Source organism: Ranitomeya imitator, chromosome 1 (genome assembly GCF_032444005.1).
Source record: "Ranitomeya imitator isolate aRanImi1 chromosome 1, aRanImi1.pri, whole genome shotgun sequence".
Taxonomy (NCBI): domain Eukaryota; kingdom Metazoa; phylum Chordata; class Amphibia; order Anura; family Dendrobatidae; genus Ranitomeya; species Ranitomeya imitator.
In genome coordinates, this window is record NC_091282.1 from 72,791,421 (window position 1) to 72,814,988 (window position 23,568).

The following is a 23,568-nucleotide window of genomic DNA, read 5'->3' on the forward strand; positions in this document are numbered from 1 at the left end:
CTCAAAAAATTAGCATATAGTGTTAAATTACATTATTTACCATAATGTAATGATTACAATTAAACTTTCATATATTATAGATTCATTATCCACCAACTGAAATTTGTCAGGTCTTTTATTGTTTTAATACTGATGATTTTGGCATACAACTCCTGATAACCCAAAAAACCTGTCTCAATAAATTAGCATATTTCACCCATCCAATCAAATAAAAGTGTTTTTAATAACAAACAAAAAAAACAACAAATAATAATGTTCAGTTATGCACTCAATACTTGGTCGGGAATCCTTTGGCAGAAATGACTGCTTCAATGCGGCGTGGCATGGAGGCAATCAGCCTGTGACACTGCTGAGATGTTATGGAGGCCCAGGATGCTTCAATAGCGGCCTTAAACTCATCCAGAGTGTTGGGTCTTGCGTCTCTCAACTTTCTCTTCACAATATCCCACAGATTCTCTATGGGGTTCAGGTCAGGAGAGTTGGCAGGCCAATTGAGCACAGTAATACCATGGTCACTAAACCATTTACCAGTGGTTTTGGCACTGTGAGCAGGTGCCAGGTCGTGCTGAAAAAATGAAATCTTCATCACCATAAAGCATTGACCCTGCCCTTGATGAAACACAGTGGACCAACACCAGCAGCTGACATGGCACCCCACACCATCACTGACTGTGGGTACTTGACACTGGACTTCAGGCATTTTGGCATTTCCTTCTCCCCAGTCTTCCTCCAGACTCTGGCACCTTGATTTCCGAATGACATGCAAAATTTGCTTTCATCAGAAAAAAGTACTTGGGACCACTTAGCAACAGTCCAGTGCTGCTTCTCTGTAGCTCAAAAGTGGCTTTACCTGGGGAATGCGGCACCTGTAGCCCATTTCCTGCACACGCCTGTGCACGGTGGCTCTGGATGTTTCCACACCAGACTCAGTCCACTGCTTCCTCAGGTTCCCCAAGGTCTGGAATCGGTCCTTCTCCACAATCTTCCTCAGGGTCCGGTCTCCTCTTCTCGTTGTACAGCGTTTTCTGCCACATTGTTTCCTTCCAACAGACTTACCATTGAGGTGCCTTGATACAGCACTCTGGGAACAGCCTATTTGTTGAGAAATTTCTTTCTGGGTCTTACCCTCTTGCTTGAGGGTGTCAATGATGGCCTTCTTGACATCTGTCAGGTCGCTAGTCTTACCCATGATGGGGGTTTTGAGTAATGAACCAGGCAGGGAGTTTATAAAAGCCTCAGGTATCTTTTGCATGTGTTTAGAGTTAATTAGTTGATTCAGAAGATTAGGGTAATAGGTCGTTTAGAGAACCTTTTCTTGATATGCTAATTTATTGAGACAGGTTTTTTGGGTTATCAGGAGTTGTATGCCAAAATCATCAGTATTAAAACAATAAAAGACCTGACAAATTTCAGTTGGTGGATAATGAATCTATAATATATGAAAGTTTAATTGTAATCATTACATTATGGTAAATAATGAAATTTAACACTATATGCTAATTTTTTGAGAAGGACCTGTATATATGTGCACTGTGCATTTCCCACAAGTGTAGCTTCGGGGAGGCTGATGTATTCTTCTCTACCCCCCCCCCCCCCCCCTTCTCTTCCATAGATCACCAGTATTTTGGTACAGGGTAATTCATGACTGATTTTGTGAGTGATTTACCTGGGTGTGATATGTCCCCGTGTATCTTGATTTTGGCCGTGTGACCTATGACTTGGGCTCTATGTATCTGATGCTGTTGTGGATCTCCCATCAGAACAGGGCCCAGATTCCGAATTGCTCCTCTTAATGCGAACGCTGTAAAAATGACCTGCTTGTGTGGCCGACCCATTTGTAAGAGTTTATGGCGTCAGTGGTGTCTATGCTCCGCTATATACAGTAGTGAGACCCCCGAGATCTGCGGTGACGGATTTAAGGACAATTCCCGGTGCACCACTGTACCGCCTATAGAATAATCTGATCTCCCTTTTGCCCCCTTAGTTGTAAAGTAAACCATTGCTATAAATAAACTAACAACACGGCTGACCATAGAATATATAGTAAATGGGCTGTAACGTTATTATAAAGAGCAACTCCTGTATCTGCAGACTAATAACTATACACAGGTTAGAATGAAGCAATCGGCAAAAAATTGATCTTTACGTTTATTTGGTGACAAACCAGGACAATGAATTAGATGTGGACTGTTATGACCTGGTGGTCAGGACAATAATGGACCTGGTGGTTAAGAGTAACATAGTAACATAGTTAGTAAGGCCGAAAAAAGACATTTGTCCATCCAGTTCAGCCTATATTCCATCATAATAAATCCCCAGATCTACGTCCTTCTACAGAACCTAATTGTATGATACAATATTGTTCTGCTCCAGGAAGACATCCAGGCCTCTCTTGAACCCCTCGACTGAGTTCGCCATCACCACCTCCTCAGGCAAGCAATTCCAGATTCTCACTGCCCTAACAGTAAAGAATCCTCTTCTATGTTGGTGGAAAAACCTTCTCTCCTCCAGACGCAAAGAATGCCCCCTTGTGCCCGTCACCTTCCTTGGTATAAACAGATCCTCAGCGAGATATTTGTATTGTCCCCTTATATACTTATACATGGTTATTAGATCGCCCCTCAGTCGTCTTTTTTCTAGACTAAATAATCATAATTTCGCTAATCTATCTGGGTATTGTAGTTCTCCCATCCCCTTTGTTGCCCTCCTTTGTACTCTCTCTAGTTCCATTATATCCTTCCTGAGCACCGGTGCCCAAAACTGGACACAGTACTCCATGTGCGGTCTAACTAGGGATTTGTACAGAGGCAGTATAATGCTCTCATCATGTGTATCCAGACCTCTTTTAATGCACCCCATGATCCTGTTTGCCTTGGCAGCTGCTGCCTGGCACTGGCTGCTCCAGGTAAGTTTATCATTAACTAGGATCCCCAAGTCCTTCTCCCTGTCAGAGCACACGGAATGACCTGATAGTTACTGATAATAAAGGACAAGCTCTGGGACGTGGGAACTCTGCTGACCGCAATCCCTAATCCTATAACGCACACTAGAAATAGCCGTGGATTGCTCCTAACGCTCCCTATGCAACTCGGCACAGCCTAAGGAACTAGCTAGCCCTGAAGATAGAAAAATAAAGCCTACCTTGCCTCAGAGAAATTCCCCAAAGGAAAAGGCAGCCCCCCACATATAATGACTGTGAGTAAAGATGAAAAGACAAACACAGAGTTGAAATAGATTTAGCAAAGTGAGGCCCGACTTACTGAACAGACTGAGGATAGGAAAGGTTGCTTTGCGGTCAGCACAAAAACCTACAAAAAGACCACGCAGAGGGCGCAAAAAGACCCTCCGCACCGACTCACGGTGCGGAGGCGCTCCCTCTGCGTCCCAGAGCTTCCAGCAAGCAAGACAACAATAAAAATAGCAAGCTGGACAGAAAAATAGCAAACCAAAGAAAATACAAGCAGGAACTTAGCTTCTGCTGGGAAGACAGGTCACAAGAACGATCCAGGAGTGAACTAGACCAATACTGGAACATTGAGAGGTGGCATGGAGCAAAGATCTAAGTGGAGTTAAATAGAGCAGCCAGCTAACGAATTAACCTCGTCACCTGTGGAAGGAAACTCAGAAACACCCACCAGAGGAAGTCCATGGACAGAACCAGCCGAAGTACCATTCATGACCACAGGAGGGAGCCCGACAACAGAATTCACAACAGTGGACGTTTCCATATTGAAACCATTTTTTTTTTTTGGCAAAACAGATGTGCATCAACCTCTTTCCTGCCCGAGCACAAGCCTGAATTAGTTCCCTTCTGTGTGAATATTCCCTTCCATTTGTAAGATCACATCTTGCTGTCAGTGAATGGGAATATTCTTGACCATCCAGAACCTGAAAGCCTCAATAGATCAGATACTAATACGAAGAGAAACTCTACAATGTAGACCCAGATTGTATCCAAGGGCAGGCGGTGCCGGTCTGTGGGCTCTGCGGTGCCGGTCTGTGGTCTCAATAGGCACAGTTGTCCGTATCAGAGGGGGTCTCAGAGATGGGACCCCCACAATCAGAAGGTATCACTTATTCTGCAGATTGTTGGGTTGGACTGGGGTGAAGGGGGGGGGGATGTGGGGCGACTGATCACATGACGCTTATTGGGGACTGCTTGGGGTGACTAATACAAGAGGTCCGAAAAGTCCTTAGTATCCAAGACATCGGCTTCCAGGAAACCGAGGCTGAGCCCGCGTGCGCTTGAGAAGAGGCTCTTCACTAGAGTCCTCCTTCCAGTCCTGTAATCCTCAGCCTTATCCTGCCCCCTCACTGCTGTTAACCCTGTCCATGACCATTGCACCATAATTACATGTGGACTATTACATCCACAGGTAGCAGTCAGTAGGTGTTTTTTTGTTTTTTTGTGTAATATTACTTATTTGGTTATTGATGGATGCCTTCTAATAGGGGCCACATTTCCATTATAATTGCACGACTCGGTCTATCCCATTACATGGATGGCTTGTAGCATGGCCGCTATGGTCACAACTGGCCGATCAGTCACATGGTGGAGGAAAGCTCATACTTGGTGCTCTTTGGATTTTTTCTCCCTTTACAACAATCATTATTGGAGCATAAAGACATCATAAGGGAGTTTCCCCAAATTTGAGGGCCAATGACTCGAGTTTACCTGTGAAGAGACCACTTAGTTTTAGGATTTCCAATGGTTGACACCCCCCTCCCTCGTGATGCGAACCTATACGACAGAAACATTAGAGTTGGAAGCCATCAGATAGTGACTGTTGATTTTCGAGCTGGTGCGCCCCTGTCCCTGACATCACCGCTGCTCCATAGCTGAGGCCACTGTTGGGGCCAGCCATGCCAATCTGGACCCTCAGATAGTCGTTGAGCCAGACTAGCCTTGTGACTGGGCAAATGGAAAGGCGCCTGTGTCCCAGCATTGATGAGCCACCCTCCTACTATGCCTGTGGTTTTCTTTCCATTGTCCGTAAACCACTGATGCTATTCATATGAAGATCCGCTCATTCCACCACCAAAAATGTAGGGCTTCCCTCCCCGTCCTACTTCTTCTCCTCCCTCTCACAACCTGTCTCACAAAGTGTTCCCCATTGCTCCTGTGCCAGTCATTTTTTACCAAACTCCATTTTTCTGTGGCATATCTCCGAGCTTGTAAGCTCTTCCACAAAATATCAAAGACCCTGTTAACTTTCCTTTATTTACCCAGTGCACAGCCCTTGGGAATTCTGCGTTTTCCCAGCAGCACTGTCTGCTTGGTGGTTCCGAGCTCAGGACTCCTCTTCCAGTCCAGCGTAGCTTGGCAAGCTTCCATGGTATCTCCCGCTGCTTCATATAAAACGTCATCTTCCTGATGACCAGTAGGTGCAAAAATGACCGACCACCTTCCTAAACACAAGCCCCACAAGTCCCGTTCTTCTGCTCGCTCGGCCTGATTGGGGATGCCCATTACTTGCCCCCATGGGTTTCTGACTATTGAAATTCCAGTGCTCCTACTCGGCAAGTCAGAAAAAAATTCCTGCACAGGCTGTAGGCAATAAATGACTATTCGTTCCTGTGGCGGCTTGTTGTCCTCCAGACTGTGGTTGTCGCTCTGTGTCATCCTGGTGTATCCTGATTGTTGTACCTCACTATAAGTGTTGGGGAAGTGACAGCTTGGATGGTTGCTGTTCTGTTACTACGTTCCGACAACATAATCTTATCTCTCATTAGATAATGTGATAATCAGACAATCGGCAAATCACTTTATATGAAATGTGGTTTTAGCGAAAAATCACTTCATCGTGCTGACTCCTGTGATTCTAGGTGTAATTTACTGTCCATTGCCTGTTGCCAGTTGCAATGCTACTCCAGCAGCATAGACCCCGTGGTGGGTTACTAAAAGTGGGGGTGCGGCTTTTCCTCTACAGAAAGTGGGGGTGTGGCTTTGCTGCTCTACAGGAAGTGGGGGTGTGGCTTTGCTGCTCTACAGGAAGTGGGGGTGTGGCTTTGCTGCTCTACAGGAAGTGGGGGTGTGGCTTTGCTGCTCTACAGGAAGTGGGTGTGTGGCTTTGCTGCTCTACAGGAAGTTGGGGTGTGGCTTTGCTGCTCTACAGGAAGTAGTGGGTGTGGCTTTGCTGCTCTACAGGAAGTGGGGGTGTGGCTTTGCTGCTCTACAGGAAGTTGGGGTGTGGCTTTGCTGCTCTACAGGAAGTGGGGGTGTGGCTTTGCTGCTCTACAGGAAGTGGGGGTGTGGCTTTGCTGCTCTACAGGAAGTGGGGGTGTGGCTTTGCTGCTCTACAGGAAGTGAAGGGGTGGCTTTGCTGCTCTACAGGAAGTGGGTGTTAGGAGTCGAGTTTCCTCTGCTGCACAGGGGGAATCTCGATCCCTGTCTGCTGCGGTCTCCCATTCTGTACCGGCCGCAGTGGGGCCTGCTCAGCGGAGGCGTCGCTCCCAGCGTCTTGCTGGGACTGATTCTGTGCAAAGGGTTACTATTGCCTTTTCTGGCTCTCCTGTTGTACCCTGCACTGATCTGCGGCGAGCTGGCTTCTCTGGGACTAAGTCCTTATTTGCACACACTGAGTATGCCCAGGGTAAGATCTCCCATTGGAGATCGAGGGTCACATGCTCAGGTACTGCAGCACATTCCATTGGTCCTCCAGGAAGGTCCTGAAAGGGCAAAACTTCAGTAACAGCTTCCTGTGCTGCAACTATATAAACTGCGCATGACCGCACGGCCATGCGCTAGTATTGTCTTGGTAATATGTGTGTGTGTTGTGTGTGAAAGTCGCTCTTTAACCCCTTCCCGACCCATGACGCCACGTAGGCGTCATGAAAGTCGGTGCCAATCCGACCCATGACGCCTATGTGGCGTCATGGAAAGATCGCGTCCCTGCAGGCCGGGTGAAAGGGTTAACTCCCATTTCACCCGATCTGCAGGGACAGGGGGAGTGGTAGTTTAGCCCAGGGGGGGTGGCTTCACCCCCTCGTGGCTACGATCGCTCTGATTGGCTGTTGAAAGTGAAACTGCCAATCAGAGCGATTTGTAATATTTCACCTATTATAACGGGTGAAATATTACAATCCAGCCATGGCCGATGCTGAAATATCATCGGCCATGGCTGGAAATACTAATGTGCCCCCACCCCACCCCACCGATCGCCCCCCCAGCCCTCCGATCTGGCCGGTACACTGCTCCGGCTCCCCTCCGTCCAGTGCTCCGCTCCCCCCCGTGCTTTTGTCCGCTCCCCCCGTGCTCCAATCACCCCCCGTGCTCCAATCACCCCCCCTGCACTCCGATCCACCCCCCCTGGTGCTCCGTTCCACCCCCCCCGTGCTCCATTCCAGCCCCCCCGTGCTCCGTTCCACGCCCCCCGTGCTCCGTTCCACCCCTCCCGCGCTCCGATTCCCCCCCCCCCCGTGCTCCGAATCCCCCCCGTGCTCCGATCCCCCCCCCCCGTGGTCCCCCCCCACCCCATCATACTTACCGATCCAGCCGGGGTCCCGTCCGTCTTCTCCCTGGGCGCCGCCATCTTCCAAAATGGCGGGCGCATGCGCAGTGCGCCCGCCAAATCTGCCGGCCGGCAGATTCGTTCCAAAGTGCATTTTGATCACTGAGATAGATTATATCTCAGTGATCAAAATAAAAAAAATAATAAATGACCCCCCCCCCTTTGTCACCCCCATAGGTAGGGACAATAAAAAAATAAAGAATTTTTTTTTCCCCACTAATGTTAGAATAGGGTTAGGGGTAGGGGTAGGGTTAGGGGTAGGGTTAGGGTTAGGGTTTCGGTATGTGCACACGTATTCTGGTCCTCTGCGGATTTTTCCGCTGCGGATTTGATAAATCCGCAGTGCTAAACCGCTGCGGATTTATGGCGGATTTACCGCGGTTTTTCTGCGCATTTCACTGCGGTTTTACAACTGTGATTTTCTATTTGAGCAGTTGTAAAACCGCTGCGGAATCCGCACAAAGAAGTGACATGCTGCGGAATGTAAACCGCTGCGTTTCCGTGCAGTTTTTCCGCAGCATGGGCACAGCGATTTTTGTTTCCCGTAGGTTTACATTGAACTGTAAACTCATGGGAAACTGCTGCGGATCCGCAGCGTTTTCCGCAGTGTGCACATACCTTTAGAATTAGGCTATGTGCACACTGTGCGGATTTGGCTGCGGATTCGCAGCAGAGTTCCATCAGGTTTACAGTACCAAGTAAACATATGAAAAACCAAATCCGCTGTGCCCATGGTGCGGAAAATACCGCGCGGAAACGCTGCGTTGTATTTTCCGCAGCATGTCAATTCTTTGTGCGGATTCCGCAGCGTTTTACACCTGTTCCTCAATAGGAATCCGCAGGTGAAATCCGCACAAAAAACACTGGAAATCCGCGGAAAATCCGCAGGTAAAACGCAGTGCCTTTTACCCGCCGATTTTTCAAAAATGGTGCGGAAATATCTCACACGAATCCGCAACGTGGGCACATAGCCTTAGGGTTAGGGTTGGAATTAGGGTTGTGGTTAGGGTTGTGATTAGGGTTATGGCTACAGTTGGGATTAGGGTTAGGGGTGTGTTGGGGTTAGTGTTGGAGGTAGAATTGAGGGGTTACCACTGTTTAGGCACATCAGGGGTCTCCAAACGCAACATGGCGCCACCATTGATTCCAGCCAATCTCGTATTCAAAAAGTCAAATGGTGCTCCCTCACTTCCGAGCCCTGACGTGTGCCCAAACAGTGGTTTACCCCCACATATGGGGTACCAGCATACTCAGGACAAACTGCGCAACAATTACTGGGGTCCAATTTCTACTGTTACCCTTATGAATCAAAAAAAATGCTTGCTAAAACATAATTTTTGAGGAAAGAAAAATGATTTTTTATTTTCACGGCTCTGCGTTGTAAACGTCTGTGAAGCACTTGGGGGTTCAAAGTGCTCACCACATATCTAGATAAGTTCCTTGGGGGGTCTAGTTTCTAAAATGGGGTCACTTGTGGGGGTTTCTACTGTTTAGGCACACCAGGGGCTCTGCAAACGCAACGTGACACCCGCAGACCATTCCATCAAAGTCTGCATTTCAAAAGTCACTACTTCCCTTCTGAGCCCCGACGTGTGCCCAAACAGTGGTTTACCCCCACTCATGGGGTATCAGCGTACTCAGGAGAAACTGGACAACAACTTTTGGGGTCCAATTTCTCCTGTAACCCTTGGGAAAATAAAAAATTCTGGGCTAAATAATTATTTTTGAGGAAAGAAAACGTATTTATTATTTTCACGGCTCTGCATTATAAACTTCTATGAAGCACTTGGGGGTTCAAAGTGCTCACCACACATCTAGATAAGTTCCTTTCGGGGTCTAGTTCCAAAATGGGGTCACTTGTGGGGGGTTTCTACTGTTTAGGCACATCAGGGGCTCTGCAAACGCAACGTGACGCCCACAGAGCATTCCATCAAAGTCTGCATTTCAAAACGTCACTACTTCACTTCCGAGCCTCGGCATGTGCCCAAACAGTGGTTTACCCCCACATATGGGGTATCAGCGTACTCAGGAGAAACTGGACAACAACTTTTGGAGTCCAATTTCTTCTGTAACCCTTGGGAAAATAAAAAATTCTGGGCTAAATAATTATTTTTGAGGAAAGAAAATGTATTTATTATTTTCACGGCTCTGCATTATAAACTTCTATGAAGCACTTGGGGGTTCAAAGTGCTCCCCACACATCTAGATAAGTTCCTTTGGGGGGTCTAGTTTCCAAAATGGGGTCACTTGTGGGGGGTTTCTACTGTTAAGCCACATCAGGGGCTCTGCAAACGCAACGTGACGCCCACAGAGCATTCCATCAAAGTCTGCATTTCAAAACGTCACTACTTCACTTCCGAGCCCCGGCATGTGCCCAAACAGTGATTTACCCCCACATATGGGGTATCAGCGTACTCAGGAGAAACTGGACAACAACTTTTGGGGTCAAATTTCTCCTGTTACCCTTGGGAAAATAAAAAATTGCAGGCTAAAAGATCATTTTTGAGAAAATAATTTTTATTTTTATTTTCATGGCTCTGCGTTATAAACTTTTGTGAAGCACTTGGGGGTTCAAAGTCCTCACCACACATCTAGATTAGTTCCTTTGGGGGTCTAGTTTCCAAAATGGTGTCATTTCTGGGGGATCTCCAATGTTTAGGCACACAGGGGCTCTCCAAACGTGACATGGTGTCCGCTAATGATTGGAGCTAATTTTCCATTTAAAAAGCCAAATGGCGTGCCATCCCTTCCGAGCCCTGCCGTGCGCCCAAACAGTGGTTTACCCCCACATATGGGGTATCAGCGTACTCAGGACAAACTGGACAACAATATTTGGGGTCCAATTTCTCCTATTATCCTTGGCAAAATAGGAAATTCCAGGCTAAAAAATCATTTTTGAGGAAAGAAAAATTATTTTTTATTTTCATGGCTCTGCGTTATAAACTTCTGTGAAGCACCTGGGGGTTTAAAGTGCTCAATATGCATCTAGATAAGTTCCTTGGGGGGGGTCTAGTTTCCAAAATGGGGTCACTTGTGGGGGAGCTCCAATGTTTAGGCACACAGGGGCTCTCCAAACGCGACATGGTGTCCGCTAACAATTGGAGCTAATTTTCCATTCAAAAAGTCAAATGGCGCGCCTTCCCTTCCGAGCCCTGCCGAGTGCCCAAACAGTGGTTTACCCCCACATATGAGGTATCGACGTACTCGGGAGAAATTGCCCAACACATTTTAGGATCCATTTTATCCTGTTGCCTATGTGAAAATGAAAAAATTGAGGCTAAAAGAATTTTTTTGTGAAAAAAAAGTACTTTTTCATTTTTACGGATCAATTTGTGAAGCACCTGGGGGTTCAAAGTGCTCACTATGCATCTAGATAAGTTCCTTGGGGCGTCTAGTTTCCAAAATGGGGTCACTTGTGGGGGAGCTCCAATTTTTAGGCACACGGGGGCTCTCCAAACGTGACATGGTGTCCGCTAAAGAGTGGAGCCAATTTTTGATTCAAAAAGTCAAATGGTGCTCCTTCCCTTCCAAGCCCTGCCGTGCGCCCAAACAGTGGTTTACCCCCACATATGAGGTATCAGCATACTCAGGACAAATTGGACAACAACTTTCGTGGTTCAGTTTCTCCTTTTACCATTGGGAAAATAAAAAAATTGTTGCTAAAAGATAATTTTTGTGACTAAAAAGTTAAATGTTCATTTTTTCCTTCCATGTTGCTTCTGCTGCTGTGAAGCACCTGAAGGGTTAATAAACTTCTTGAATGTGGTTTTGAGTACCTTGAGGGGTGCAGCTTTTAGAATGGTGTCACTTTTGGGTATTTTCAGCCATATAGACCCCTCAAACTGACTTCAAATGTGAGGTGGTCCCTAAAAAAAATGGTTTTGTAAATTTCGTTGTGAAAGTGACAAATCGCTGGTCAAATTTTAACCCTTATAACTTCCTAACAAAAAAAAATTTGGTTTCCAAAATTGTGCTGATGTAAAGTAAACATGTGGGAAATGTTATTTATTAACTATTTTGTGTCACATATCTCTCTGGTTTAACAGAATAAAAATTCAAAATGTGAAAATTGCGAAATTTTCAAAATTTTCGCCAAATTTCCGTTTTTATCACAAATAAACGCAGAATTTATTGACCTAAATATACCACTAACATGAAGCCCAATATGTCACGAAAAAACAATCTCAGAACCGCTAGGATCCGTTGAAGCGTTCCTGAGTTATTACCTCATAAAGGGACACTGGTCAGAATTGCAAAAAACGGCAAGGTCTTTAAGGTCAAAATAGGCTGGGTCATGAAGGGGTTAAAATACCCTCCCTATTGGATGACTGTTCGCGGAAGGTGTATGTTTGTTGTCTAGCGCCCGACTTATCCAACAGCACGTTACACACATAACAGCGTCTAGTTGCTGTGACCGCCTGTATGGCGCCATGCGCTTCCTCTGCGCTTTCCTTACCCAAGCCTGGGTGGTTAGTGGCGTTCGTCAGTGCGGCACTGCATGCACTCTCGTGCCTTTTATATACTATTTTAATAGTTTCCTTACACAACCAGTTGCGGTGTTGTGCCAGCAAGTGGTCTAATCGGACTTCAATCCTGTGTTGGGGTTGTGTTCGCTGACTTCTTGTTCGCGCTCTATGTGTGGTACCGCGGTCCTGTGACTCAACAGGATCGCTTCCTTCACGCAGGGTGAAGTTAACCCGTGCGTGTATACTTTTAGTACCGCCATATAGTCCGTCTTACTAGCAGCAGGGTTTTTACCTGCACGGTGGACCTCGGACTGCGAACGCACCTAGTTTCATATCATCTATACTTGGTGCGTTCCGCCAGTCCCTAACAGTGGGGGTGTGGCTTTGCTGCTCTACAGGAAGTGGGGGTGTGGCTTTGCTGCTCTACAGGAAGTGGGGGTGTGGCTTTGCTGCTCTACAGGAAGTGGGGTGTGTGGCTTTGCTGCTCTACAGGAAGTGGGGTGTGTGGCTTTGCTGCTCTACAAGAAGTGGGGTGTGTGGCTTTGCTGCTCTACAAGAAGTGGGGTGTGTGGCTTTGCTGCTCTACAAGAAGTGGGGTGTGTGGCTTTGCTGCTCTACAAGAAGTGGGGTGTGTGGCTTTGCTGCTCTACAGGAAGTGGGGGTGTGGCTTTTTCCGCTCTACAGGAAGTGGGTGTGTGGCTTTTTCCGCTCTACAGGAAGTGGGGGTGTGGCATTTTCCGCTCTACAGGAAGTGGGGGTGTGGCATTTTCCGCTCTACAGGAAGTGGGGGTGTGGCATTTTCCGCTCTACAGGAAGTGGGGGTGTGGCATTTTCCGCGCTACAGGAAGTGGGGGTGTGGCATTTTCCGCGCTACAGGAAGTGGGGGTGTGGCGTTTTCTCTGCAGTGATTGTGGCAGGACTTTATGCGGGAAGAGGGAAGTGTTTTTTTTTTTGTCAGTTCAGGAAGTGTGTTTTTGTTTTTTTTGGGTGGTGGGGGAAGGTTAGTTCATGTAGTGGGTTTTTTGGTCACTCTACAGGAATTGTTTTTTTATTTTGACATTATGAGAAGGGCATTTTTTGCCTCTCTGCTTCTGATCTCCTGCCTGTCAGATGCATATAGGTATAACTGAGGTGGGCTTTCAGTTCAGGGCAAGCAAGGCCGGGGTAATGCATGGTGAGGAGTGACTGAAGGGAAGTTTCAGCACGTTTATTGCTGGCAGAATGACTCAAAGAAACCATAAACTAATAATGGATGGAACGTTACAGAACATGAGAATCGGGACACTTTCTGGACGTCTTTGACTGGTTGTCTCACCGAAAGTCATTTTAACTTCTTGTTGGAGACGACGGCAGCTAGACAATGCTTTTCTACCGGTTTTGTGTGAAAGGACAGGTGCGGTTTAACCCTTGGGCCCAGTACGGAGGGAGAAGTGTTTGGTAGATGGTCACTCTGCCAACATTTCTTAGTTGCCAATAATTTTGGCTGGCATCCTGGGACACGAGATCCAGAACTTGTTTCCTTCCTTCCTCCCCACTAAGGTAAGGCTGTGGGATCTGCTTAGTAATACCGGAGCAGTCGCACCCCAATCCTGGACCCTGAGCAGCTGCCCCCGTTATAAAGGCAGCCCGATGCTGGGTCATCTGAAGGCCGGCGGTGCTCAGTACAAGGCTCTGCTGGCTGACATTACTCCCAGATGTCACCTACGCGCCTAAATAATCACTTTCCACACCCCGCAATAACTGTCAAGCTGTTTCTCGGCCATAAATCTGCCATATTCTTGGCATCCGTATTGACAGGGTATTTAATTATACATGCAGGGTAAAGTGTGAAACGCTGAGCGTGACGGTGACATACCTCCCAGCGTTCATTTACAGGTAGTAGATTGTGAATGGAATCGAGGGCTCCACTCACTGTGAAAAAAGGTGAGGATGATGTGCCATTAGGAAATCCTCTGCCCTGGTCTACCATGGATCGTTGTCCAAAGAAGCCTTCTAGCACCAGCCTTTAAGGCATTGTCCTTCTAGGTTTGGGGTCCTTAACTTGCTGCTTTACAGCTGCTGCAAAACAATGTCTAGGCATACTTGGAGTCCTAATTTTGCAGTAGCTACAGGTTCAAAGTAACATTAATTTTTCCATCTAAGAGAGCTTATTATTAATGATATGCTTCATTTTGATCCTCTTGCTGACTCTTATGTCACCCAACGCAAGGAGAAACGTTTCCCCTTACACCCCAGTCGGAGGCCTCTAGTACTGCCAAATTGGACCTCCTGGTTTGCACTGATGAGGGGCAATGCCCTGAAACACGTGTGTGCAAACGGAGTGTCTGGTTTGGCTCTTATCCTAAGGGTCGATATTACTACTTCTAGTAGGTGGCACTACAGTTTTAGGCCTCTCTAAAGAGGCAATTTGTTTTTGAGAGGCCTGCAGTTCTGTCTCTTTATGTATACCTATTATAGAGCTGTTACGCTTCATTGTGAATCTGTCTGTGCCGATAATGAAACTGCTGAAAACGATCTGTACAGAACAGGAAGTATTGGTCCAATTTTGGGCCTGGTGGACAGTGATACATGTAACTTGTAACTGTTGTTTCATGAGAATTTGCAGTCTTTAGCGCCTCCCCCTCCATAGAACTTCATGAGCACCAACTGTCATCTCAGGAGGCCTTGCAGTGGAATGTCTGTGTGTTCCGCTAGCTCCTCCCCCTCCATAGAACTTCATGAGCACCAACTGTCATCTCAGGAGGCCTTGCAGTGGAATGTCTGTGTTCTGCTAGCTCCTCCCCCTCCATAGAACTTCATGAGCACCAACTGCCATCTCCTATCTCCGTAATGGAATGATCTGTCCTCACTGAACACAGATTTTATCTGTGAATTGAGAATGAATGATAAGTTCAGAATTAGAAAGAAGCCGATTTCTCTGATAAAATATATCACAAAGAGTCTTCTTTTCATGTGTATTAAAAAAATAAATGACGGTTATTCTTTAAGATAAAAACTTGGTTTAAACAATAGATCATCGTTCTGTTTAAAATAGACATTTTGTTATTCCCATCATGCTTATTCCATCACCTTTTAGATCTTAGATCTAAGGCTTGTCTATATTATTCATCTGCTTATTTTTCTTTTTTCTTTGCGTTCCGTTTATTATTTTTCTTCTTTTGAGTTGACATTTTGGGGCTTTGGAGCCAATTATTAGTTTTTTTAAAGAAGATAATAGAAATTACCTGCTCACTATTACTTCTGTTAAAAACTTTGTTCTTTATTAATCCTTCTGAAACCTGATAAAAAGAAAAACAACTCAAGTGCATATAAAGTAGCTGACGCGTTTCGGACAATAAAGGTCCTTACCCATTGCTAAACAGAAGGCCGTGTGTTGTCTGAAACACGTCAGTTTTATGAGTTTGTGTTTTTTTTTTTTCTTCCCATACTGCGTGACGATTAATAAAGCACCGCTTTAACGAAAGCAACAGAGCTGGCATTTCCTGTCATCTTGGATTTCTGCCTGTTCTTGAGCCACCGAGAACTTGGGGATGAATAATGGGTGGTGTGGGGGGCTGTTTTAGAGACTTATATTTTCACTGGTATATTTTTAGTTTTCTATAGACGCAGTGTCTCAAGCTACTGTTATCCTCCTGGAATGAGCTAAAATAATATCTAAAAAAAAACTAAAATTGTACTATGCATTGTCAGCTGCCAGGGGGAGAAGGAGACTAATTCTGTCCTCTGCTGCACAGATTAGAAGCAGCGCCAAGTGGGGCAAACGCAAGAAAGTGTGAAAATAGTTACATGTTTTTGGAAGAAATGCTGCTTCACATTTCGAGCTCCTGTAGTAACCTGATGTCCTTCTTTATTTTTTTTTCTTGTAGATAAATTTAACACGTATGTAACGTTAAAAGTCCAAAATGTGAAGAGCACCACGGTGACAGTGAGGGGAGACCAGCCCTGCTGGGAGCAAGACTTCATGTTGTAAGTGGCATTGTCCTATGTGGTCAATTTCTACAGGGAAAGTGAAGACTCTGGGTTATCCTCCAGAGCTGCGCTCCTAATTGTGCCGGGGGTTTTCACCCTTTAGCCTTCCATATTCCACTTCAGTGCACTGTAGGATGTGTGCTCTGCGATCACTAGGTGGCATGACGTATGCAGCCAGCAGGGGGCGCAGATGAGATCTTACCACACAATGGCTATCAGGCAGCAGAACTATGATTGCTGCTCTGTGTATGCCTGCATGGCTGAACTGATCATCAGAAGCACTGTTGGCGTCCATGACAGACCTATGATGGGACTTGCCTCTGCTGGGAGATCCTGATTGCTAACTGGATCATTCTGCAGGAGAAGGGTAACATTGGGGCCACTGTATGATACATGGAGGAGATCGGTCTGTAGAGCTGGGGCGACGCCATCGTCCAAGTCACCGGCCTGTGTGCCCCTGCTGTATAACGTGTCACTGACTAAGCACACCAGCCGGATCACACCGCATTATACACACTGGCAGCAGCCACCCCGAGTGACTTCATAGGTAAATATGGACTTTTCAGCTTATCTTCAGCAATTACCGGTAATTATATTTGGATATTTGGAGACTTCAACTGTTCCAGTCACATTTATAATGTGTGGTATCAGACGTGGTGTGAGAGCGGTGGCATGTCCATCCTTAAAGGTTTCTACATATAGAAGTAGTGGTATGGCTGTATAAGGCATTCTCTCCAAATAAAAAGGACACCTTATTAGCAGAGATACGACGTGCCATTCAGGAGAAATGGAGTGTAGACGTTACATGTAAATAAGGCAGGGGGTGTGTCAGTGCACCAGGAAGAAGTGTACCGACACTGTCCCCGGTGTGCTGACACGTTCTCCCCCCCCCGGTGTGCTGACACGTTCCCCCCCAGTGTGCTGACACGTTCCCCCCCCCCCCTGGTGTGCTGACACGTTTCCCCCCCCCCCCCCGGTGTGCTGACACGTTCCCCCCCCCCCGGTGTGCCGACACGTTCCCCCCCGGTGTGCAGACACGTTCCCCCCCAGTGTGCTGACACGTTACCCCCCCCCCCCTGGTGTGCTGACACGTTCCCCCCCCCCCCCCGGTGTGCTGACACGTTCCCCCCCCCCCCCCCCCGGTGTGCTGACACGTTCCTCCCCCCCCCCCGGTGTGCTGACACGTTCCCCCCCGGTGTGCTAAACACGCTCCCCCCCCCCGGTGTGCTGACACGTTCCCCCCCGGTGTGCTGACATGTTCACCCCCCCCCCGGTGTGCTGACACGTTCCCCCCCCCCCCCCCCGGTGTGCTGACACGTTTCCCCCCTCTCCCCCCCCCCCGGTGTGCTGACACGTTCCCACCCGGTGTGCTGACACGTTCCCCCCCCCCCCCGGTGTGCTGACACGTTCCCCCCCCCCCCCCGGTGTGCTGACACGTTTCCCCCCGGTGTGCTGACACGTTTCCCCCCTCTCCCCCCCCCCGGTGTGCTGACACGTTCCCCCCCCCCCCCCCCCCGGTGTACTGACACGCTCCCCCCCCCCCCCCCGGTGTGCTGACACGTTCCTCCCCCCCCCCGGTGTGCTGACACGTTCCCCCCCGGTGTGCTAAACACGCTCCCCCCCCCCGGTGTGCTGACACGTTCCCCCCCGGTGTGCTGACATGTTCACCCCCCCCCCCCCCCCCCGGTGTGCTGACACGTTCCCCCCCCCCGGTGTGCTGACACGTTCCCTCCCCCCCCCCCCGGTGTGCTGACACGTTCCCCCCCGGTGTGCTGACACGTTCCCCCCCCCGGTGTGCTGACACGTTCCCCCCCCCCCGGTGTGCTGACACGTTCCCCCCCCCCCCCGGTGTGCTGACACGCCCCTGCCCCCTGTCCCCTTCCTGACTGTTTTTGATTTCTTTTCTAGCTTTCTCATGACTGGCACATCAGATCTCATTTTTATTGGGGTACAAGTGCCTTTACAGCCATACCACTTGTATATGTAAAAAATGTGCTGAAAATTCATCTTTTAAGATGTTAAATGCCCTGTACATCATGTGACACATAGTATTCTTCGGAGAAGCAGTAGAAATGATTTCTATCATCAGTCTTTCCTCCGTGTGTGTGTGTGCGTGTGTATATATATATAATTTTTTCCCCTTTGTTGGACAAATTTGACAGACCGTCCCTAATGTACAGGGCTGCTGGCATAAGATGTAGTTTAGGAGGCGCACTGCACTTAATGAATTGGTGGTGATGGCGAACTCAGTCGAGGGGTCCCAGAGAGGCCTGGATGTCTTCCTGGGGTCTAACAATGTTGTATCTTACTGTTATTAGGTTCTTTAGGGATTTATTCTGACAGAATCTAGGCTGACCCGGATGGACAAATGTCTTGTTTCAGCCTTGCTTGCTAACTATGAATTGGGCACATTGTACAAGTACTGTCAACGACTGGAGCAGCTTTCCCGCATAAGTTGTACACAACAAAAGTGGTTTAATTTTTCACGAAGGTGATGGCTGAACGCCCATATTAATATTAGTGGTGATGAAAACGCCAAACTCAGAAGTTTTGCAAAAATGTTGCAAAGTTTTATTTTTTTGTTAAGGTGTTTTATTCTAAAAAATATTTGAGGTAAAATGAAAAATGGAGCAAGTTTTCTGATTGTTAGATGGTTGGTAATATAAAGAGGCAAACACCTGGCAGTACATTCTGGGCAGATGGGAGACGTGCTATGGGGGGACGTCTTGGTTAATGCCGGCCTTTCTATTCTTTTAGGTTGTATTTTGCCATCTAGTGGCCAACTGTTTAACTGCAACATTAGATGAGAGTTTTTTTTTTTTTTCCTCTTTTCCTTTAAATTGTACATATAAAACGTCATGGTAAAGTTACACGCGTTAAAGCTGGACTTTATGACTGTATAGTATATAGTATAGCAGGTGGGCTCTCCATGTGTCGGACAGCCCTTTCCTCTGCTTACCGTTCCCATATACTAATGTCTATCGGCAATTCAGTTAATGGTTTCCAGGTAGGGTGTGAAGACCTGATCACATATTGTTCTGGGGGTTACTTTAAAAGATCCTTTCCTCCTCTCTTCTGGCACAATATTTGTTAATATTTATTTATTTTTACTATTAAAGAGGTTGCCCTCCACCGAACAACACCTTTCTAATGGCCCTGATGGGCTGCATCAGTTATCCAAAATCGACCCTCGTCTCCCAGACTGATGCCGCTCCTCTGCTCTCTGACTTGTTTTCCCCACTGGTCTACTGAGATAAATGATGTCACATGACCGCTGCGGCCAATTGGTGGCTGCTGATGGGCTGCAGCCTCTGTTATGATCTGGTAATTTAGTACCACAATGGACATAGAAGTCAGAGCACATACAGTAACCTGACAATAACCCAAAAATATAGAACGAGCTCTGAGACGTGGAAACTCTGCTGACCGCAATCCCTAATCCTCTCCAACCACACTAGAGGCAGCCGTGGATTGCGCCTAACGCTCCCTATGCAACTCGGCACAGCCTGAGAAACTAGCTAGCCTGAAGATAGAAAATAAGCCTACCTTGCCTCAGAGAAATACCCCAAAGGAAAAGGCAGCCCCCACATATAATGACTGTGAGTTAAGATGAAAAGACAAACGTAGAGATGAAATAGATTTAGCAAAGTGAGGCCCGACTTTCTGAACAGAGCGAGGATAGGAAAGGTAACTTTGCGGTCAACACAAAACCCTACAAACAACCACGCAAAGGGGGCAAAAAGACCCTCCGTACCGAACTAACGGCACAGAGGTACACCCTCTGCGTCCCAGAGCTTCCAGCAAGCAAGAAAAAACAAATAGCAAGCTGGACGGAAAAAACAGCAAACAAAATAGCAAAAGCAGGCAGCAGGCCACAGGAACGATCCAGGAGGAAACAGGTCCAAAACTAGAACATTGACTGGAGGCCAGGATCAAAGCACTAGGTGGAGTTAAATAGAGCAGCACCTAACGACTTCACCACATCACCTGAGGAAGGAAACTCAGAAGCCGCAGTACCACTCTCCTCCACCAACGGAAGCTCACAGATAGAATCAGCCGAAGTACCACTTGTGACCACAGGAGGGAGCTCTGCCACAGAATTCACAATAAGCCTCCATAATTCAGTCCAAACGGGTGTACGGTGTTTATACTTGGACCTTTTGTCTTCCAAGCGAAATTGAGGAGTGGAACCGGTCTAGGTCGCAAGTATAGATTTTTGTTAAAGTGGATGTCCAGGCTTTGGGCTCAAGTCTGTAGTCACTCGAAGCAGACTAGTAAATCCATTCATCACGCACTGTCAGGAATCTCCGGTGCCGCTAGTGTGCATGTGACACTAAGTATGCGATTTGTATACATGTGGTCACATGCCGACTAGACATGAGCAGTCTCACGCAGTACAAGTGAATTGTATAAGACCTGACACGTCTAGTCAGCATGTGGCCGGAAGATTGCAAATCACATACTTGGCGGTCACGCACCTGTCGCTCCCAGCACCGGAGTATCCTGACCGCTCTGCTGAGTCGCGTAGAGTGACTGCAGACTTGGCTCCAAGCGTGGACAACCCCTTTAATTTACAAAACACCCTGGGGCCAATAATACGGGGTTGTGGGCAATCTTGTTAATTGTAGTACTGCTATTTAATAGTATTACTGCTGCTGCTTTTATTATTTTCACTACTAATTTGACTATTTTTACTACTATTATTATTACTAATATTAATATTAAGATTTTCAACCTGACAATTTTTTTCTGTTAGGCTAGGTTCACATTGTGTTGGTGCCATCCGTTAAACGGATGTGTAAAACTGATGCCCTAAATCTTTTTTTTTTTCTTTCTGCAATCGAGCTAATGCATGCGCTAACGCATGGTAGCATTGTGTTGGCATGCGTTAGCAATAGAGGTCTATGCACAGCGAACGCGTGCGTTAGACGTAACGTACCCGAAAATGCTGTAACCATGTTCGAGGGTGCGTCACAAAATAACGGACCATCGATTTTGACATGTGTTAGGATGCGTTACGACAGTGTATGGCAATAGGTGCATTAACGGATTTGTTACATTGCGTTAGTGCCGCTTAGTAATGGATCCGTTAAATGGATCACCCTAACGCAATTTGAACCTAGCCTTACAAGTGACAGTGTGAAATGATTTGTGTCTGTTGCACGGGGAATGAGAGCAATGAATGTATGTTCAGTATATAAGTGCAGAATCCTTTAATCTGGCCATCTGTGCCGGGGAAGGTCATGACGGCAGGAGCACTGAGCCGCTTCCCTTCCGCCGCACTCTTGGTTTGGACGCACTGCAGCCGTGTGTCCTGGTAATGTGGCTGTCGGACACCTAGTGGATGGGAGATAAACCTGGGTAATGTTTTAGTACATCTAGGAATAAAAGGGGTTAAAAGGCCATGGCAGACTGATTGTGAGCAGCTGAAGAGTAGGGAGAGAAGACAGCTTACCAGATCTCCACCCCTGGGTGTGGTTCACTTTGTAAATTGAAACCGGTTTGTGTCACATTTGTCAGTGTGCATGGAGGTCTGCAGATCTCCTGGATTGAGTACCTTTACTAAAGGACTAAGACGCTGGACTCTAAGCCAGGCGGGCTGACTAGCACTATTGCAGTGTTCCCCAACTCCGGTCCTCAAGAGCCACCAACAAGTCATGTTTTCAGGATTTCCTTAGTATTGCCCAGGTGATTGAATGCTTGCCTGTCCAGGTGATGCAATTATCGCCCGTGCAATACTAAGGAAATCCTGAAAACATGACCTGTTGGGGGAACACTGCACTATTGTATGGACTTGTTGCTTTGTTTTACTTTGTGCCAGACAAAGCCTGTATTTCGGTTTCCTGATGTGTTTTATGAGGTCTGAAATAAACCAGCCGGACTTTACACCAAAATATTTGTATTTCCTTGTGTATGTATTGGAACAACACAAAAAAGAGGGAAAAAAGTCTACTTGGACATCATTTCTCACAAAACCCTAAAAATTGTTGTCACCCTCAACTTAATATTTGATTGCATTCCCTTTGGAATAAATACCTGAAATCAATCGCTTCTGCATCAACAAGTTTCTTACACCTCTCCTCCGAAATTGTGGACCACTCTTCATTTGTAAACTTCTCCAGGTCTCTCATATATGAAGGCATCTTCTCCTAACAGCAATTTTAAGATCTCTCCACTGGTGTTCAATGGGATTTAGATCCTGGCTTATTGCTGCCACTCCAGAATTCTCCAGCACTTTGTTTCCACCCATTTCTGGGTGCTTCTTGAAGTATGTTTGGAATCATTGTCCTGCTGGAAGACCCATGACCTAGGGCAGGGGTGTCAAACTGCATTCCTCAAGGGCCGCAAACAGGTCATGTTTTCCGGATTTCCTTGTATTGCACAGGTGATAATTTAATCACCTGCACGGAGAATGATTTGAGCACCTTGTGCAATGCTAAGGAAATCTTGAAGACATGCACGGTTTGCGGCCCTCGAGGAATGCAGTTTGACACCCCTGACCTAGGGCACAAACCCAGCTTTCTGACACTGGGCACGACTTTGTGACCCAAAATCCTTTTGGTAATCTTCAGATTTCATATCTTGCACACAGTCAAGGCACCCATTGCCAGAGGCAGCAAAACAACCCCAAAACTCTTTGAACCTCCACCATATTTGACTGTAGGTACTGTTTTTTGTTTGTTTTTGTAGGCTTCATTCTGTTTTGGAGAAACAGAGGATTTTGGTAAATCACATCATTCTACTATCTTGTTCTCATCTCTCCACAAGATGCTTCCCCAGAAGAATTTTGGCTTACGTACATTTCGGCAAACTGCAGTCTAGCTTTTTTATGTCTCTGGTTCAGCATTTAGGCCCTCCTCTGTTTCCTACCATAGCATTTAATTTCATTCAAATGTCTACTGATAGTTCACACTGACATTAATGCACACTGAGCCTGTAGGACAGCTCAAATTTTTTTTGCAACTTGATTGGGGCTGCTTATCCACTATCCGGACTGTCCTGAGTTGCAACATTTCATCTTTTTTTCTGTCGTCCACATCCAGGGAGATTAGCTACAGTGCCATGGGTTGTAAACTTCTTAATTTATGTTGTGCACTGTGGACAAAAGAACTTCGAGATTGTTGAGAACCAAAATTGTTAAAAAATATCAAGTCCTCGGACATTTCTCTTCTCCTCTTTGTGTTCTCCATGCTTAGTGTGGCACATACAGACACCCAGTGCAAACATTGAGTCATCTTCTAATCTTTATATCTGGCTTCAGATGTAATTCTTATATTGCACACATCGGTTACTTGCCACAGGTAAGTATGAACGAGCATCACATGCTTGAAACAGTTGTTTACCCACAATTTTGGAAAGGTACCAACAGTTTTCTCCTGCCCAATTTTGGGTTTTTGTGTGAAACGCTGTGTAAGTTCAAGTCCTATATATATAATAATCACTAGATGGTGGCCCGATTCTAATGCATCGGGTATTCTAGAATATGTATGTATATAGCAGCCACATAGTATATAGCACAGGCCACAACATATTCTTGAATACCTGATGCGTTAATACAGGCCACGCAGTCTAGAATAGTGGCCACGCAGTCTATAACAGTGGCCACGCAGTCTATAACAGTG

General features: G+C 46.7%; 1 protein-coding gene across 3 annotated transcripts in view; it reads left to right on the forward strand.

Moving 5' to 3' along the window:
- Positions 1–23,568, forward strand: part of UNC13B (unc-13 homolog B) — a 321,122-nt gene that overhangs the window by 61,717 nt on the left and 235,837 nt on the right. For all 3 annotated transcript variants that reach the window (XM_069747983.1, XM_069748004.1, XM_069747993.1), the window contains exon 4: positions 15,844–15,943. In XM_069747983.1, the coding sequence (XP_069604084.1) occupies positions 15,844–15,943 (100 nt within the window). The remainder of the gene's footprint in view (positions 1–15,843; positions 15,944–23,568) is intronic.